The sequence below is a fragment of the Lactuca serriola genome, chromosome 6, assembly GCF_051521515.1.
Source record: "Lactuca serriola cultivar US96UC23 chromosome 6, Lser_US96UC23_V15, whole genome shotgun sequence".
Classification (NCBI taxonomy): domain Eukaryota; kingdom Viridiplantae; phylum Streptophyta; class Magnoliopsida; order Asterales; family Asteraceae; genus Lactuca; species Lactuca serriola.
The window spans coordinates 2,755,029-2,775,954 of record NC_136413.1 but is presented as its reverse complement, the minus strand read 5'-3'; the positions used below and the strand labels follow the sequence as shown (position 1 = coordinate 2,775,954).

At 35.8% G+C, this 20,926-nt stretch overlaps 1 protein-coding gene across 3 annotated transcripts; it reads left to right on the top strand.

The window, feature by feature from the left end:
* Window positions 1-1,178: 1,178 nt before the first annotated feature.
* On the top strand, window positions 1,179-7,106 carry LOC145060210 (flowering time control protein FCA-like). Of its 3 annotated transcripts, none has more exons than XM_079007916.1 (16): window positions 1,179-1,750; window positions 1,887-2,047; window positions 2,241-2,319; window positions 3,820-3,926; window positions 4,013-4,064; window positions 4,148-4,215; window positions 4,316-4,382; window positions 4,468-4,547; window positions 4,636-4,700; window positions 4,779-4,838; window positions 5,071-5,653; window positions 5,725-6,036; window positions 6,537-6,575; window positions 6,650-6,718; window positions 6,786-6,837; window positions 6,937-7,106. In XM_079007916.1, the coding sequence occupies exons 1-16, from the start codon at window positions 1,333-1,335 to the stop codon at window positions 6,948-6,950; spliced, it is 2,226 nt and encodes a 741-aa protein (XP_078864042.1). In that variant the 5' UTR covers window positions 1,179-1,332; the 3' UTR covers window positions 6,951-7,106. The 3 variants fall into 3 exon arrangements, with proteins under 3 accessions (XP_078864042.1, XP_078864044.1, XP_078864043.1); XM_079007918.1 differs by having other exon boundaries at window positions 1,180-1,750; window positions 3,844-3,926; XM_079007917.1 differs by having other exon boundaries at window positions 1,180-1,750; window positions 4,154-4,215.
* The last annotated feature ends 13,820 nt before the right edge of the window (window positions 7,107-20,926 follow it).

Below are 20,926 nucleotides of genomic sequence, written 5' to 3'. Positions count from 1 at the left end.
GTCTGATTAGGGTTAATATTAACAAAAATCCTAACTATGCTACCTGGATTGGACCTCATCATTTCATGTCCATAATCCCACACTATTTCATAATGGTCACTCAATTTTCTATCAATAAAGGACAATGCCATACACCTTGATCTATAACATTTTGACCATGACACCTTGCAATGGAATTTACTTGGAATTATTGCCTGTATTTCCTTGCATTTTAACTTTGGTTTCCTTAATAGTTCTTTCACAAACTGCTTTGCTAACCAAGTTGGATTCATAAGCCTTGAACTACTGTAATTCCTAACACATGTATGCCTATCATTCATCTTTTTCACCTAGAATGATTTTTCAGTACTTATCAATGAAGCACAAACCATAAAAGGGCATTTTTCTGGATCACTAGCACACACAACCACTAGTCTAGCACTATCACACTTCTTGAAACAAATTTTATAACCCTTATAGATGGAATAATTTGTTAAACATATTTCAGTTCATGTCTAGATTCATACCTTTCTCCAATAACCGGTTTCATCACATTCCATTTGACCTTCAGATTATGGATGGAGTATACGATTTCATCTTCATCACTAGATTCTTCAGTGTTTTTCTCATCATCTACTTCCACTCGAGCATTCTCTCATTCACCTTCCACTGGTTCGTCATCACTGTCTTCACAAAGAACATTAAGGAATCCATCTTTGCATCTTGAAACTGATTTGGTTTTTACAAAATCATCAACTTGAACGTCGATTGTGTCAGACTCAAATACTTCATCCATCGCCAAAGGACACGAGCAAAATCGATCGATCGATTTGTCAGGAATAAAGGAGACGAGAAAAAGGGGTTTTGTTTAATAACCCTAAATTAATGAGGTCAACGATACAATCACCATTAAGATGCCATGTAGACTTTTGTAACCAGCTAAATGAGGGTCACCGGATGATAAGGGCTAAATTGTCTAGTTTATCCGGTTAATTGAGCTTTTTCATTCAAAAAATTTCTTTTAAGATTTTTTTGAAACTTTTTCCAAAATATAAAAACTTTATGGTAGATATCCCAAATATTATCAACCAAAGAAGCATATTATCAACCAAAGAAGCAGGAGACAAGAAATAGCAAAACTCATGTCAGGGGGTAAAAAATGGAACCAACAATACCTCGAGGAGTTATATATACAAACATGACCAATAAATCATGGTCGCCGGCTCTCCGCTGCTGAAGTTTAATTTCCAATCCCAAAATTAATTTCATAATCTTTATCGCAAAATCTCAAAAATCTAGGGTTAGGGTTTCTATTATCTCTTGAAATAATTTCTGGAGAAGCTTCATTCGTTCATGGACAGACATAGAGGAGGAGGAGACAGGTACGGGAATAGTCCTAACGACTCACATCCTTACAGACACCCTAGAGGTGGAGGCGGTGGAGGTCCACCACCTTCACGATCTTCAGATGATATTCCAATGAATCGTCACCATGGAGGTTTCTCTGGAAATCGTCGTCCTTTTGATAACAGTCCACCTCGTTATTCTCTTAGCGGTGGTGGTGGTGGCGGCGGTGGAGGTTTTCACCCGATGGATGGCGACGGTGGTTTCCGGCCTTTAGGTGTGCGTGGTGCTAGGAGTTACAACAATCCTTCTTCAGAGTTCGAGGTACCTCTTTCTGGGCAGAAAAGGTTTAATCCTGATTACGAGGTGCCTATGTCGGGCCAGAAACGTCAATTTCCTTTTCCTGGCCGAGGAGGGCCTTCTCCAGGTAGCTTGCTTAAATTTACTATTTGTTCGTTGATTTTGCATGTTAAAGTTATTATTTTGACCTTCATGTGAAGGGGTATCAAACATTAGCTACAGCCTCATTCGTCCAGCTTATATTGCATTGTTATTCTTTATAGATCGATTTGACGGAGGCAATTTTGAGAAAAGGAACTTCGATGGAGATAATTTTGATAAAAGAAATGTTGATGGAGGCAATTTTGACAAAAAACCTGTTGAAGGAGGCAGCTTCGCCAAGCTTTTTGTTGGTTCTGTTCCCAAGACTGCAACAGAAGAAGATGTAAGTTCCGAACTTGTGAAATGGCATTTTTTTTTGTTACTTCTACCTAAGACTGAAGTATTTTTTTTTTCTAGTTTTCTATAGAATGTGGCAATTCCATCTATCCTGCTAGGCTGATTAGCCTGCTGTTGCCTTCTGTTTGCATGATGACTAACTTTGGTATAATGTTAATGAATTCTATATATGATCTCAGATTCGACCTGTTTTTGAAGAACATGGAAATGTTGTTGAGGTTGCATTGATTAAAGACAAGAGAACAGGGCAACAACAAGGTATGTGCAATTACATAGATGCTTTCTGTAATTTGATATGTGTCGATATCTCTTTTCAGGTCCTTTGAGGGGCTGAAGGGAAGCAAATGTAAAGTTATGTTTCTTCCCAGAATCCCAGTTAGTTGTTTTGGCAATCTTCAGGCCTCTTATTATGGTTTGCAAGATCATATCTGTCTAAGAAGAAGAAGAAGATAAAACTAAACCATTAAATATCAGTAACTATAACAGTTGGTTCATGGAAGATGTTGCTTTGGGGGCAGAATAATGTGTCATATAAACATTGCAAGCTTCTTTTTAGATGAAGTTTTTGGTACCTAAAAAGCTTAGCTAATAGTGTTGAGATACTGACAGACAACTAGGTTATTTGTAGCATGTGGGTAGATTGCAGCATTGTAACTTTTGAGGTTTTCTACTTCTTTTTGGCGTTTAGACCCTGAAAAACTAATCTATGAATGCTTGTTAGTATAATTTAGTTGTGATGTTGGAAATATGGTGGTTGCATGGATGGGTTGATAGTTGCTCTACTAACATCTAGTTTTGTGGTTGGAATTATGTGGTTGCTATAAGCTATAGACTATAGACTATAGACTATAGTGTATTGTTTGTGTTTTGAAATCGTATTTGGAACATTTAGGCCTTGTAGGTACATTGTGAGTGAATTTCTTAACTTATCAGTTACTTTTTTGGGCTCAAGAATCTTGTTTGATTTCATTGGTTGAGTTATTCAGGGACACTAGATTGATTGTCTTTAATGGTTGCTATTTTATTCTTTGGAATTGCTGAATGTTTCTGTCATTGGGGGATATGTTTTAGTTTTCCATACAATGGATCTTTTCCTATTGCAGTTTTGTGGTAACTTGATGATTCTATTGGTTGCTTTGTGTATGATTTTAGTGGGAAATTAGTTGCATTCTTTTAACCTATAGTGCATGTTTGGTTTAGTTGTATCATTGATGACATTGTATAATTGGAAATGTTTCTTTTAGCTTTATTTGATGAATGTTGGATGTGCATATTTTTTTCTCTATGTATGTAGTTTAAGTTGTGGTGTTGTGATAATATGTGATGGTTTTCCAATAGTTGTATCTTTTTGTATTTGATTCTTGCCACTTTATTCCATTGTTAAAAATAAAAATGTGTGTATGATTCAAATAGAATGTGAATGAGTAGTAATGTCTTTCATTGGTTAAACCTCACAAATCTAGGAACTTTATCATGGTTGTTGGTGAGCTTTTGAGAGACTGAATGTACATTTTGCTCCATTTGCATCATTATGTAGTTGCTTTTTTTACTTTTTGTGGTTGTGAGATATTGCAAAATAGTGGACCTAGGTGTGTTTTACTTTTTTTATGGTTGTGGTTGTTGTTTTAGAGTAGATGGGATGGGAGATTGAATGATGGTATAATTGATTGATTCAAATTCAATAATAGCACATAATCCCAATTGTTTTATTATGTTTTATAGTTGAATGGTTGATTGTAGTGTTGTTAATATTACCAGGACAAACGGTGTTCGCCTCTGCAGGATGTTGCTTTATTAAATATGCCACATCAGAAGATGCTGACAGGGCAATACGTGCCTTACACAATCAGTACACATTGCCAGGGGTTAGTCTTTTTTTTTTTTTTTTTTTTTTTTTAAATAAATGGGTGAAGTCTACTTAAGTGTGAAATGTAATTTTTTTTTTTTACAGGGAATGGGTCCCATCCAGGTCAGATATGCTGATGGGGAGCGTGAACGTTTAGGTAATTTACATGATAGATGCATATGCTTATGTGGTTTGTTTTCCTTTGGGATTTGATCCTGATGTTGTGTTCTTATGTGTTAGGTGCAGTGGAGTTCAAATTGTTTGTTGGCTCATTAAATAAACAAGCAACAGAGAAAGAAGTTGAACAAGTAAGTTGACATCACATATTCATAAATGTTTACTTTCTTATTTGCTTATCTATTTATCTATATATACATGAAAATAATGTAACCAAAAATTAATATTCAGATTTTTTTGCCTTATGGTCGTGTTGAAGATGTCTATCTCATGCGCGATGAAATGAAACAGAGTCGTGGTTTGTCCTCGTGTCATTTTTATTAGTATTATTTTCTAAATTTTTTCTGTAATATGTCTTCATATGATATCAATATTTTGTGTAGGATGTGGATTTGTTAAATACTCAAATAGAGATGTGGCAATGGCAGCTATTAATGCTCTTAATGGAATTTACACAATGAGAGTAAGCAATTTCATGCTTCAAATTTTGTCTCTAGAGTTTCATCATTTTACCTTTTTTAATTAAAATTTTTTTTTATAAAAAAAATCAGGGTTGTGAACAGCCATTAATTGTTCGATTTGCCGACCCTAAAAGACCTAGACCTGGGGAAACAAGGTTCTCTCTTTTTTATTTATTAATATTATACGTATAAATATTTATTATAATTTATATAGTTTTCTTTTCTTTTTCCAGGGGAACTCCTTCATTTGGTGGCCCTGGGTTTGGTCCTCGGATGCAGCCCCCAGGAATTAGGTATGCATTCCCATCCCATTTACTTTTTGTATATATAATTTACATTTTTGGTCCTTGAGGACAACCGTTTCTTTCAATCTTGGTCCCGAAGAGTTTTCCTTTGCAAATTTGGTCCTTGTCTGAGGTGCCGTATTTTTAATCACTCTTCTTGGGGGACCAAAATAGTCATTTTACTTAAAAATCAGCTATATTTGTGGATCAAAAATGTAATTTTTTTTTTTCTTTTTTACAGACCACCGAATCCTGGGGAGGCAGGAATGCATGGTAACGCATGGCATCCGATGGGCCCAGGTGATGTTGGTGGTTTGAACAACCAAATGGCAGCAGCTAGATCTGGTGATGCAAAAGTGTTGCAGCTTTCATCATCGCCTTTAAAAAAAGCATCAAATCAATCACCACAGCCTCCATCATCCAACACCATAAGACCAATTGGTCAACAACAAGTAGTAGCACCACCCAATTCCAGTGGTCAAACACATTCACATGGCCATGGTTTCAACACAATGTTACCCCAAAATCAGTATCAGGTGCCACCTGTCCACCAGTCAGCTTCACCCCTCGCTCAGATGCTGACTCAGCAAAAACAAACTTTACAGGCGAGTTACCAGTCGTCTCAACAAGCCTTCTCACAGCTTCAACAGCAACTGCAACTTATCACACCTCAGCAGAATCTTCAACCTCCTCCTCCTCCTGCTGCTAGATTGCAACAGCCTAATTCTGCTCCGCTCATGCCATCCTTGAAATGTAACTGGACCGAGCACACATCACCTGATGGATATAAGTACTACTACAATAGTACAACTGGCGAAAGCAAGGTAACTTTTATTTATTTATTTATTTTTTAAAATTGATTGATATGTTGAAATACATACATACCTACATACAGTGGGAGAAACCGGAGGAATTGGCTTTGTTTGAACAACAACAGAAGCCTCAAGAACAAAAGCAACAACAACAACAACAACAACAACAACAACAACAACAACAGCAAACTCAGTCTCTTTCACACAGTCAAGGTGGTGTTCCACATCAGCAAACTCCAAGTCTTTCACACAATCAAGGACATCAGCAAATGCAAACTCTCACTCAAGGTGTGCCACATCAGCAAACTCAGATTCCACAGTTTCAGAATCAGATGCAACTGCAAGCACAGGGGCGACACCCTCAACACTTGCAAAATCCCACTCACTCTACACCCGTAAAATTTTCTTCCTCTATTATTATTATTGTAGACTAAAATACAGTTTTGGTCCCTGACAATTTTGCTCTTACAATGTTCTATTTTGCAATAAGTATATAATCATTTTACTCTCTAACACTTTACAAAAGCCTCAAATCTTTTTGGACCAAAATTGGAGAAATCAGCTATGCTTGGGAACCAAAACTGTTATTTCTTCTTTTCTGAAAGGTTTTGTGTAATTTAATTTAAAGTAAATAGCTGTTTTGGTCCCAAAGGTTTTTTTGTCTTGCTATTTTGGTCCTTATTTGAAGTTTTTTGTAACAAGTACCAAGAAAATGACTATAAATTCAGGATGAAATTTGCAAAAACCGTGACCAAAAATGTTACAAGAAGCTTAAATAAGGACCAAAATTGTAATATTCGGTTGTACCCAGGGACCAAAAATGCAATTTACTTTTTAGTTTATCTTCTGATTAGTATATTTGATGATCTTGTTATCCATTTTTTTTTGGTTGCAGTATCAAAATGCTGGGGTTGCAGGCCATCAAAATATTCAGGTATTGATTATATTTATTTTTATATGATTTATCTTTTGTTTTTTTAATTTTAATAAAACTGATTTGTGTTGCAGGGCTTTGGGTATGGACAAATGCCAGTGGGTGGTGGTTCCATGAATGATTCTGCACAACGCTTTCAGCAGGTAATAAAATTCTTTTAAAAAATCACCAAAAATCTTATATTTTTAAATTAATCTTTTGATTTAACAGGGGATGCAGGGAGGAGGAGGTCAGGACTGGATGTGGAAAAATAAAACACCAGGTTTACTTATTTTCCAACATCTATACTTTTTTTTTTAATAATAAATATAGTTATATATTTATATGTTGAAATGAGAGTGATTTGGATTTATTTGTTCAGGTCCAGGCAGTTAGGCAATTTGAAGAAAATTGTTGACTTTTATAGATTTATTTGCTCGTCATCGATCTTGTAACATAACTATTACCATTAGGTTGTTTTTAAAAAAAAAAATGATCTGTTATGGATCTTTATAGATTTGTAGTGTTTGAGCCGTGATTGATTTCTTTAAATTTTGACGGTGCTTGAAACTTGCATCATAAATCTGGAGACTTTGGGCCGAAAAAAATGTTTGTCATCTACCCGGAGTTCTTAAATCTGTGAAATAATTTGGAGATGATGACTGTTATAGACGATTCATAATGATCATGAGAATGGGGTAACAACATATTGTGGGTATGCTATACATGAATGTTTTGCATATGAAATGGATATAGATGAAAGGAATGAAGCACAAAGCCACGATAAGGATCATAATATTACATGAATAATAGTAATATCACGAGGCATTGGCATCGCTATATCAAGGAGTGGAAGAATACATCTCTGATATGAAGAACTCTCAACTTTCATTCCAAATCAATCGGAGGAGCATATAGACGTTTGATTCTCAAGTGGGCTAAACCAGAAATAGAAGTAAAAACTGGATGCAAACTCTCAACACCTTGACGGTCAACCAAGCGATGCAATTCTCTTAAAACATCAAAACTGCCATGAGATGGTAAAATAGAAGACGACCGCTAAAAGTTGCTTTGGTTCATCCACTCTTGTTCTCCCTAACCTAGGAAGCAAGTCACGATCCACTAGGCCACTAGGGCGATATACTCTAAAAACCCACTCAAACGACTGAGCTGACCCAAAACTATTATACAAATAAACTCATAACTTCGAACTAGACCCCGAGTACCCATCACCTATCAAAACTCGAATGGGAAAATCGTAAGAAGAATGTTATCTGTTTTAGTTGTGGTATGAAGTACACGTCACAACACAAATGTGCTAAGGGAAATTTGAGGGTGACAAAATTGACAAAGACGACAAGGTGTCTCCTGCTAATGACCCTATTCCAGACGAGGATGAACGTTTGTCCCTTGAATCATGGGGTTTCCCGTCGGACCTTACCCTTGCCCTTACCACCATCAAAATCGTTGGAGAAATTAATGTGTTGTCTACTCTTATTCTGATTTATACCGGTGCATCTCACAATTTTATTTATAGAAGACTTGTCTTAGCCCTTGGCCTTGCTATCCAATCCATTCCCAAGGTTGGTATTAAATTAAGGGATGACAAAAGAGTGTGGATAACAAAACAATGTCAGGATGTCCCTATTTAGCTTGGCACTTTCTCCCGTGTCATTGATGCTTTAGTTTATGACCTTGGGAATTTAGATGTCATCTTGGGAATTGCATGGTTGGGTACTTTTGATGACGTACTTTTCAATTAGCTTACATAATGTACTCAATTTTCGGACAATTCTTCCCTAGTCAAGCTTCAAGGAACAAGTCACGATGACTAAAGACTTTCTTTACTCCATGCATGCCTTGAGGAACAATCGGACAATACCCCCAACTCCAAAATCGTTACCGGACAATACCACCTAATTGTTGATCAATAGACGCAACTAGATAACCTTATTACACAACTTTCCCATCTCTTCCAAGCTCCAAGGGGGCTGCCAGCGTACCGATCTATTGAACACACGATTAATTTGTTGAAAGGCCAAGGACCGGTATATGTTCGTCCATATCGTCACCCCCACTTACACAAGGATGAGATACAACGACATGCCATTGATATGATGAATCAGCGTCTTATTAGACCAATTCAAAGTGTCTTTTCAAGCCCAATAATTTTGGTTAAAAAGGACTCTACTTGGCGACTTTGCATCGTCTACATGGCTTTAAATCGACTTACATTTTTAGACATACCATATATTTATTGTGGACGAGATAATGGATGAACTCCACGATAACACCGTTTTTCTCCAAAATTGACTTAAAGTTGAGTTTCTATCAGGTTCGGGTATGTGAGACCGATATTGCAAAGATCCCCTTTCGCACACATAACAACCACTATGAGTTTTTGGTTATGCCATTTGTCTTAATCAATGCTCCAACGACATTTCAAGATTTGATGAACAACATTTTCCGACCTATGTTATGAAAAGGGGTCCTTGTTTTTATAACATTTTGGTGTATAGTAGATGTGGGACCATTTGAACCTACTAGTTGAAGTCTTAACACCATTGCAAACCAATAAATTGGTAGTTAACCAAAAGAAAAGTAGCTTTGGGAGAAAGTCAGTTGTTAGGTGCATTTTGTGCACCTTTTTGCACAACTTTTAGCCCTTTTTTATGTATGTCCTTAGCATAATTTCGTTGTTTTTTATTGCATTTTAGCATATTTAGGTTAATTTCTTGAACAACCTTATTTGCACTCTTTCATGTCCTTTTCAGGTGAACCGGAGCTTGGAACGCGCTTTGGGAAGTGCCGGGAAGCATTGGTGAAGATTTTGGGATGATCGGGCGAAGAACGAAAAAGTTGGAAAAATCAAGTTTGGAATTGGAGTCAGAAAGGAACACGGGGCGTGTTGCTGAACACGACCCGTGTCAGTTTAGTGCAAATCAACACGGGGCATGTTGCTGAACACGACCCGTGTCAGTTTAGCCTATTTTAACACGGGCCGTGTTCGACTCAAAAACCAACTTTTGGCAGTTTTTCCTATGTTTCATATTACGGGTTGAGGGTCATTTTTACAGATACACAATATATCAGAGCACCATTGGAGAGGAGAATTCGAAGGTTTTTGCAAGGGTTTGTCCGTCAATCATTTGGAAACATTAATTCTTGTTTTTGTAAGTTGTAATTACACTTAATTTCATCTTTTAGACTTGTGATCTTGTTCTAGCCATGTGTGGCTAGAACCCTAGTTTCTCCAATTTCATGTTTTGACTTCTTGGTAGTGACTTCAATCATATGACATGATGTTTGTTCTTAATTTCTATCTAATGAATTTGATTTTGCTTCAATCGAATGTTTGATTCTAATTGTGATTCTTATTGGCCATTTGAATTAGGGTTAGGTCATTCAAGTTATCTCTTTTACAAAATCCGTAATTGTTTTGTGAAATTGAACAAGTAACAAGCATTAAATTGATCTCTATTGAATGAATTTAGTGTAAATCTTATTCGTACACTCATACACTCCCGAGCTTATGAGGAGTATTGGGTGTTGTTGGGAACATTCACATAAAGCTTCATGCAATCTTATAATCTAATTCTAAGAGCTTGTTTAGATTAGGTTAGTAAGGTTAGGGTTAATCAAAGAGCTTGTTTTGGTTAATTAATGTGGTGAATGGGAAGTGTTAGAGCTTGTTAACACTTTCGGGTACCAACTTAGATAGAATTAAACAAATATCATGTTATCTTGGAATCACATTGCTAAGTTGTCATACATGAGGTTGGAGTCCTTACCTTTTCTGGATTTAATTCACTCTTTTAGTTGATTACTTGTGTTTTTAAGTGTTTGTTTTAATTATTTTATCCTAAACCCCCCTCTTTACTGTTGGTGACCATAGTACCTTGCGCAAAGAGGTATAGACTAATTATCCCGTGTCTCTGTGGATCGACCCTGCTTGCCTTGTACTACCTTTTAGTGCAATATAGTGGGATTCTTTTGGAGTATATCGTACCCCATTATTTGTTGGGTCTGACACCCCTAACATCAGTCAAGCATTTGGCCCATATTATCAATGATAAGGGAGTTTCCATGGATCTGACAAAGATTAACTCTATTACTAATTGGCCGGTTCTCAAATCAATAAAGGTTGTTTGTGGGTTCTTGGGACTAACCGATTACTACTTGAAATTCATAGATGGTTATGATGAAATAATTAGACCCCTTAATTGATGGATTATGGTCATAAGACATCCTATGTGCTCATATAAACCCTAATGCTTGGATCTAGGTTTCTCTATTGTACATGCAGGTTATCCAAGGCTATAAACCCAAATTCTAGCATATGGGAATCGATATTAACATATAATTAGGTTTAAGATATTACCTTGATTGTTATGTAGTAATAACAATCCCAATTCCTCCTTGAATTGACTTTGGAAGGCTTAGAGTCACAAGTGTCACTCCTCTAATGGCTTACAAACACCAAGAGCAAATGGAGAAGGTATAAAGAGAGAGGAGAGAGGTAGAAATTCGTCCTTAGATGCTCTAGGGATCAAGTGTCCGAAATCCTAAGGCCTTAGGAGTCTTTATATAGGGTTGGGATTAGGGTTTCAGTCCTTATCCTTATCTAGTTACTTGCCCATCAAGCAACCATAAGATAAGCCTATGAAAACCCCTATCTCTTGGACCTTGGACGATTTTAAGGATATCCTTATCCTTGAATTCGTCCATCCTTTAACAAGGATAATCATTGCCCTATTTTGCAACTAGCACATAATTACAATTCAGCCCCTCTAGTTTAATTAATTACATTTGATCACAAAATTAATTCTTAATTAATTATTGACCAATATTAATTAAACAAATATGATTTCTCCTTTAATATATTATTCTTATAACATATTAATAAATCATAATAACCTCTCTCTTTATTTATTTCTCCAATCAAGTTGCTTTGGTGAAGGCAACCCAAAAGGACCATGCACCATCGGGTCAAGTACATACCAAAATAGTTATGGACTTAGACACTAATCCAACAGTCTCCCACTTGGATAAGTCTAATAACTATTTTGCGTATGAATTCAGATCCTGATCTGCAATAGTAGCTTTCCAAAGCCGCTGTCAACTCTGATCATATCAGATATGCGTGTCCTCAGATAAGGGATCATATATTCCTCCATTCTAGATATCATATGAGATATGATTTCAAATCATTCTCTTTGTACTATATCTCGATTCCCGATTTATGACGACTGACTAATTGAACAAATCAAATTAGCCCTAGCCCGGCCGAGCATTTATGTTTGTCATCACTAAATCATCGAGGGGCCCAAAGATATCGTTTTTATTCTACTTTGAATAAAAGGAACGGATAAACTTTGATACAATACTTGCTTGCACTCACTCACTGAATCACACACAACAATATGTTTTATAACACCAAGTTACTAGTGCGTTTACATATTATCAATGTGCAACCGATTCGCAAGATACAACTCACACATCTTGGTTTCAAGAATATAAGATGTTATCGTCTCACCAATCACTCGTGATACAATTCATGGAGTGATCCAAGTGAGCGTGGGTTTAATCCAATGCTCAAACTCATATTCATAAGCACTCATGAACGTTGCAACAAACATTTGCTTATGTCTAATACTCTTTTAGACAATCCACACACACCAATTCATGACAGTCGTCATTCATATCTACTTCCAACATATGAACGACTGTGGCCCGTTTGAATAATTCGATTATTATTAATAAACTCAATTATTCTGGAAGTCAAAACATGGAAATGTGAAACACAAGAATAATACTAATCCCATATGGCCTCAATCCTTTGAGCATAAATAAAACACCTTTTATTTATCACCATATCGATTACTCATTATTTGTCGTTTCGGTTAATCAACTTCTTACTTGAATTATTGCACTTGTCCCATGCTCTTAGCATGCACACAATGTTAACATATGGTTCTTACTTTGTGAAATAGACCAAACTGAACACATTTCCAATCATTCTCATTTCACAACTCCTAATCCTTTTCCATAAGTTTAAGAATATCAAATTCTTGCCACTTATAGAGTATGCTAGATTCTAACATTTTATGCAACGATCCTTTCGTAATGTCACTGCACCAAAGTCACAAAGACTATTGCCAATGATATTACAAAGTCCTCATCGGAGATTGTTACAAGACAATTCCTTAGATATGATGTCTCTCACTCAAAGTACATTCCTTTGAACATCCTTTTGCATAAAAGTTTCTAATCTAGACATAGATTTTCAATATTCAATTCCCCATATGGACACGTTTCCATATTTTCCATATGACAACTCATTCTTAATAGAATCTTTTCTATTCATAATAATGTCGATATTGTCCATCCAATACCATGCTTCCACCTACTCACAAGCAACCAATCCTCGTCGAACTTTGGATAGTCCTTTGATAGTTGTTTAATTATTTTAGTCAAAACCGATTCTAGTCCTTTTTCCCTCTAAATGCGCTAGACATTTGGAAAATTTTAGAATGGTCAAACATTAAAGCATTTGCAATCGATCCTATACCCGAAGCGTATGGGACACGATGCATAATGTTTTATTTGCTATGTTCTCAAAATTCGAATTGTGAAGAGGAATGCTGTAATCATAATCGAAATTTTAAGAACACACTATGTACCATTGACTAAATTTATTAACATTTCTCAACCTAAACCTTTAGATTTGAAATGAAGCATAATATATTCTCTCCCTTAATTATAGCAAAACAACTATTCCTTCCTTACAACTTTGCAAAGAATGACTCTTGTTTTCTATAATTAATATTGCCAACTTGCAATACGTGCCTTAATAATCATACAATCATAACTTTTATGCTCCCACTATCATGATGATTATTATAAGCATAACACTTATGCTCCCACTTGCTTCGACATGTATTCATAAACATTTTAACTTTCAGAAAAAAAACAATGCTTATTGAATTTCTTAAGTTCATGTTTCTAATACTTAGTGCTTTGATAATCTTTTATCAAGGCTTCTTGAACTTATATACCTTTGCCTTAGATAGTTCATATGTGTGTGTAAACAATTGCCAAACCTCACAATTCAAATTATGGAAAGGGATACCGTAACCATAATCGAATTCGAGAATGCAATTTTACGATCACTATCTTCTTAAAATCTTTCTTAGTGAAAGCATTTCCTCACAATCATTTTCACGAAGGAGGAAATCTTATGACACTTAGATTTAAATGGTGTATGTGTTCCTATCCATGTGAATTTGTTAAAACCAAAGTTTACGACAAATTCAAACTCATATGGACCGAACTTTCTTAATCTTGATTTGTTGCCTTATGGTAGCACAACTGCCCACCATGTCTTCCAAGTAGTTAAGCAGCTCACCCTTTCCTATCAATGTACCTTTCATTGATTAAGGTGCTTTTCCTTTTATGCATTCAAAATGAGAACTCATAGAACTCACATGCATAATTAACTCGATTGGATTGACACGGAAACAAAATAATATCATCACGATAGGTTGTAAACCTCAACTCGTGTGCTAGTGGTGATCGATAAGGTTCATTTGATTTGTTCCTGAAACCTTTCAAGACTATTAAGACTCCCACTGACTCCTTGACATATAAGACTCTCTTGTCAATAACCATTTCTTGACAAATAGATATTCAAGAGTTACTGTAGCTTTTATCAAAACACTTCATAAATTGGTCCTAGTTGGTCTTTGTCTTATTCAAGACATCACAACTTTCCACATTTAATGAATGTTATAAACCTTCTTTATACTTATCACTCAATGTCAAAATCTTAACTTTTAAGACTTGTTTTGGAACGAAGTATGATTGACTTTTTGATTTAACCATTTCTTCAATTCTTGATTCCTTTTCTTAGACATACAATTGTACTAAGACTCACTTAGAGGATCAATTGAGATATGGTTCTTAATCATTAAGTCCTATCATAAAGCATAAAAGCTACTCTCCCTTCTTCTTAAAATGGAGAAAATCTTTCTGCCTACTTGATTCTTCTTATTCGTTCTGCTATTGATTTAAACTTTTTCAAACAATTCAGAATGATACTTAATCTTATAAGTATAATCATATTTACTAAACTTTTAGTAAATCATGACGAATATTACTCCTATGGTGGACTTGATCAACACAAAACTTTGTGTACTTGATCTCCTAGTCCTTCACTTGACACTTTGTCAATGAATTAGTCTAATTTCCAAAATATGAAATTTCTCATTCATCGTGCAACCAAGTTGCACGATTCCAAGTTTCTGTCCAATTGTAACTTGGGCGATGAGAAACTCTCCCTATTTGGTAAATTCTCGACTTTCCATAAATAACATAATAAGAACCAAATCCATTATTGCTAATAATAGAAACATCCAAACATCAATTTTTCATATACGCCATTGCAAGGATAAATAAATAATATAAAATCAAAATTTATTTTATTGCGGAAAAATTTTGTCCTTACAATGCAATTCATTGAAAAACTATGCTAATACATCTTTCTTAGCAATCTAATTCTAACTCTAAGTAGTAGCTCAAGAATCTAATCTTCGAGAAATGCGATCGAAATCCATTCCTTCACGGTTAGATTCTGCTCACTTCTTCCCTTAAGCTTCCTTTCTTTTCTTCGATCCTACAAAACATCAATTGCAATCTTATCACATTATGTATTAAGAATCTAGAATAGAAGCTTAAAAGAGTTAGTTAATGGATTTTACCTATATTAGAGCCATATGTTTCGACTCTCCCATCTCTTAGATCTCTTAAGTAAATGGGGCAGCTTCGTCTCCAATGCCCTTTCTCTTGGCAATAAAAGCAAATTGACTCCTTTGGAACTTGACATGGAACTACTTCAGACATTGCCTTTCTCTTATGATCAAACTTTTCGATCATAGCATGTCTTTCATTGCCATTGTCTATATCCATAGAGGTCTTGAAGACAGATTCACCAATCAACTTTGCTTTTTCTATTGCGCCAAACCATTGCTGATTCAGCAGCAATAAGCATATAGGTGAGATCTATAAGGGTCACGTTGCGGTTCATCATATAATACTCTCTTACGAACTCACTATATGAGTTAGGAAGTGACTGAAGAACCCAATCAACAACCATTTCCTCACAGACAACGGATCCCAACATTCTTAACCTATCAATGTGTGACTTCATCCCTAGGACGTGTGCACACACCGACTTTCCTTCTTTATGTTTACTTGCCAAAAGGGCTTGAGTGATCTTGAACTTTTCAAGCCTTTGAACTTGTGGGTTAGGGAGAATAATTGGAGGAGGAGGAAGTGAAGTATGATCTCTTGTTCCTCGATCGAATCGTGGAATATCATCTTCATGTGGAATGCTTGTTCCACGGGATTTGAGAAGACCATAGTTGTCAAACTTTGACATCTACAAAACGGGAGAAAATAAATTCAAGTTAGTTGATTGATTGAGTCCTTAGTAAATCACCCAAATGAGATACTAAGGCTAGGACCCAACACAATATTCTACAACTCGGGAGAGGGATGCCGTAACCCTAATTGCAGAATATTTGAAGGTAAGTGAATGACGATTCACTAATTTCCACCACGAAAAAAGAAATTTAAGTTTTAAATCTATGAAAACTCCTAGATCCTTTGAGATTCATTGAACTTTCAATGACATGTTTAAATCTCGATATGTCCCTCTAGTTTGTGACTGGGATGCCGAGGATCACAAAGCGGGTGTGAATAACCATGCAAACTTACATGGTGCCCTCACATGTTACAGTCACCTATTCGATGTGACAGTAAACCACACACGCTCCACCGAACTATGACAAACATTGAGTCACCCTTTGCTACCTTTGCTTAGAACCATTTAGTGTGCTGGTAAACCACACACGCTCCACTAACGTCTTTGCAAGGGTACAAAGTGTAATTTCATGGAATTGCATCAATTCACTTTGCCTAAGTAACTAAGATTGGAAATTTTATGAAAACATTTAGTTACTTTAATAATTCATTATACTTATAATGGAAGGTTTCGTCCTATCCTACCCGTTCGGCTAACGACCCTCCACTAGTCAAGAGTGCGGTGGGTAAGAGTGGATACCCATTCAATCGCCATTTTATAGGCAATTTCCTTAAACGCCCCTTATAGACTAGCTTCGTGAATGAGGCCTACTAACGGAAAGACTGACTTTTACTCATACATATATATAATGTTAGACTTTTAATGTTATATATATAGTATAGGGTGTATTTTACACTTTCAAAATACTAGGTGGTCTAATTTAACAATTATACTTTTAATTCAATTAAATTGTAAACCTAAACTTTTATGGATTTATTAAACCTCTTTTAATTATACACCTTAATTAATTAATAAAACCATAAGGGTGTGATTTGAACTTTTTCAAAACATTACTAGGGTTTTCGAATTTAACATTCCTAATTAAACTTTTAATCAACTTTTAAATTCCAAAACTTGCGGGCAAGTTTTGAAACATTTCAACACATTAGGGTTTAGAATTTAAATATACATCAAAATTAAACCATTTAATCAAAATTTAAATTCCAAAACTTGAGGGCAAGTTTTGAAACCTTTTTCCAAAACATTAGGGTTTTAACTATTTAAATTTCAAAACAACAAAACTTTTGGGTTCAAATTTAAACTATAAAACCTAAGGGGAAAATATGAAACTTTTCATAACAACAAGGATCAAATAACAAATAATCTAAAATTAACATTTAATCACATAATTATCCATATTTGATTTATTTAATGATTTCTTGCAAAACAATTTATCAATTTAATCAAAATAATTAATCAATTATCACATAAGGAAACAAATATTTTATTAATTGATAAATATCTTCAATTAGATCAAGAATATACTCATATATATCAAAAAATCGGATTTATATTGATCTAATATGATAAGGTAACTATCCATAAACAAAAACAGCAAGAAATCCCGAGATATACTCCATTTGACGAGTTGACTCGTCGAGTCAAGCTTGGACTCGTCGAGTCTGCATGGACTCGGCGAGTTCAGCTATGGACTCGGCGAGTCCAGCCTCCAGAAACCAAAAAATCGAATTTTTCATACATATCAAGCATCAATACAATAGAAACCAGTCTAGGCTCTGATACCACTGATGGGTTATGGTCATAAGACATCCTATGTGCTCATACCAACCCTAATGCTTGGATCTAGGTTTCTCTATTGTACATGCAAGTTATCCAAGGCTATAAACCCTAATTCTAGCATATGGGAATCGATATTAACATATAATTAGGTTTAAGATATTACCTTGATTGTTATGTAGTAATAACAATCCCAATTCCTCCTTGAATTGACTTTGGAAGGCTTAGAGTCACAAGTGTCACTCCTCTAATGGCTTACAAACACCAAGAGCAAATGGAGAAGGTATAAAGAGAGAGGAGAGAGGTAGAAATTCATCCTTAGATGCTCTAGGGATCAAGTGTCCGAAATCCTAAGGCCTTAGGAGTCTTTATATAGGGTTGGGATTAGGGTTTCAGTCCTTATCCTTATCTAGTTACTTGCCCATCAAGCAACCATAAGATAAGCCTATGAAAACCCCTATCTCTTGGACCTTGGACGATTTTAAGGATATCCTTATCCTTGAATTCGTCCATCCTTTAACAAGGATAATCATTGCCCTATTTTGCAACTAGCACATAATTACAATTCAACCCCTCTAGTTTAATTAATTACATTTGATCACAAAATTAATTCTTAATTAATTATTGACCAATATTAATTAAACAAATATGATTTCTCCTTTAATATATTATTCTTATAACATATTAATAAATCATAATAACCTCTCTCTTTATTTATTTCTCCAATCAAGTTGCTTTGGTGAAGGCAACCCAAAAGGACCATGCACCATCGGGTCAAGTACATACCAAAATAGTTATGGACTTAGACACTAATCCAACATTAATAACATCAACAATAAGGATAATTACATATGGGGAGAGAAGGCTCAAGGTGCTTTTGAAACTCTCAAACGAGCCATGGTTTCTTCACCAGTCCCAACTTTACCCAATTTTACTCTTCCTTTCGGAATTGACTACGATGCATTTGGATGATGGCTTGGAGCGATTCTCATGCAGTCAATCCATCCTATTGTGTAACGTTCCAAAAATTATAAGTGAAATTTTTTCTTTAAATCAATCAAAACAACCATTCATTCAATTTAAAAACCCAAACAGAGTATAAAAACATGTCATACAATCATCGGATTACAAAACAAATCAAATAATGCAGAACCCTGGTGGATACAATACGATCATGTTTAGCTCTTCCCTTTGGAACTGGAAGTACCTGAAACCATAAACATAAATTCGTAAGCACAAAACTTAGCGAGTTCCTTAAAATACTACATGCATCACATCATAATAATCAGCTAAAGGTTATCAACAAACTCTAGAGACTATCAATAGTCCCGATGGGTTAACAACAAGCCCGATGGATTAATCGCACACCTCACGGGTTATCAGTAACCCGGGGGACTATCAGCAGTCCCATGGACTTATAGTAGTCCATGAGTTATCAACAACTCATTTCATATATAATAGAAACCAACAAATAAGACCCATCTAGTTGACATGGATATACTACCACACAAGCAAGTATAGTGAGAAGACTCACCTGACTCACAAAGCCGACTAAAAACTCAGCTCAATGCCACACCGTCTATAGCTAGCAGATTCCCCCAGCCAATGAATGGGTGCTAAACACCTCCTAATAATCCCCACAAGGTAAACTGTAAGTCTACATTCTAAAAATGGAAATTTGATCAAAAGTCAACCCATGCCAAAAGTCAACGGTCAAAGTCAAAGTCAAAGTCAACAACCCACACTGTCCACCACTAAAACTCACGTCGTGACCAGCCCTTATTCACGTCGTGAGAGTTGTCAACAGCCCACACTGTCCACCACTAAAACTCACGTCGTGACCAACCCTTATTCACGTCGTGACCCAATTCCAACTCGGCTCGCTCTAACTCAGCCAACTCAGTCACATACAAACCTTTGGGCTGACCTCATGATTTGAACATCTCTCCGTCACGTTGTGAGTCCCACAAAACTCATCAGAAACATGATCTTTCTATTGGATTAAGTATCTAAGCCCATAACTAAAAATTGGTATATACTTGAATTGATAGTAGCACAGTCCTTTTGGGTTGCCCTCAAACCTAACAATTGGTCAGGATGACTTTTAGAGAGAGGGAGAGAGAGAGAGAGAAATTAATTTATTATGATTAATAAATTGAAATAAATAGTTTATTAATGTATTATGGAAATAATATATCTATGAAATTAGAGAACTTATATTCTATAAAGAGGGAGTTCCACTCAAGGAAGTTAGGGCATCAGTTGCTTCAACTAAAGAATCAGTCAAAACGAACCCTGAAACTAAATCCGCAACAGAGCGAGTAGCCGTGTGGTTCATCCTAAGTAGCTAATCGAATATGCTTTTGTCTCTTGGAATCGTATCACCCATGGCGGAAATATTCCCCCATGGCACAGCCAGAATATGGGGCCAGAAATTGCAGAGGAGCAGGATCCGAAGCGGTGGCTGCTACAAGAATGGAATATTCCATAGCATTCGCTTCTGAAAGAATTTGAACTAATTGTGCCACAGTTGAGCGTTTCTGTCCAATCGCTACATAGACACAATACAATGTCTCATTCTCAGAGGTGCTCCTTGAGTTCATTTGCTTTTGGTTTAATATGGTATCGATAGCAATAGCTCCGATCCCGCCTCGAATGAAATGACAGTAAAATGACCCGTTTAGGAATTCCATGAACCAAGCCCTTTTAGAAAAATGTATTATTTAACTATTAATTAATCAGAAATTAATTGGAATTAATTTTGGGAGTAATTAGATTAGTTAAAAGTATAATTAGATTACTTAAAAGTATAGGGACTATTTGGTTATTTATTGAAAGTTGAATAAGGAAGGCTATAGAACCTTATGGGATGAGGTGGACAAAAATCCTCTAGGACAAGTCTAGAATATTCCGTCCAAGGCTCCTTGAATAAGGAGATTGGGCTGCTTGGTCACCAAGTAAATAAATCTAGGGCTTATACCTTAAACCCTAGCTTTGGCCCCAAGATTCCTCAACTATATATGGCCATCCCAAGCCCCATATTTCGTCCACTCCTCTCTTACCTAAGTCATGGATGAAAATTGTTACTCTCCCCTTTCCTCTCTCTTAATTCATCTTCTTACTAGCCTGGGTGTGAACCATTAGAGGCACAACACTTGTGGTATTTGCTTCCAGGAGATCTACAAGATGGAATCACTGTTATTTACCACAA

What these genes read in the sequence shown, in the direction of transcription:
- LOC145060210 (XM_079007916.1), top strand. Translation starts at nt 1,333, where the DNA reads ATGGACAGACATAGAGGAGGAGGAGACAGGTACGGGAATAGTCCTAAC. An exon ending in CAGAGAAAGAAGTTGAACAA is followed by an intron (nt 4,216 to 4,315) that starts GTAAGTTGACAT and finishes ATTAATATTCAG; the next exon opens with ATTTTTTTGCCTTATGGTCG. An exon ending in CCTAGACCTGGGGAAACAAG is followed by an intron (nt 4,701 to 4,778) that starts GTTCTCTCTTTT and finishes TTCTTTTTCCAG; the next exon opens with GGGAACTCCTTCATTTGGTG.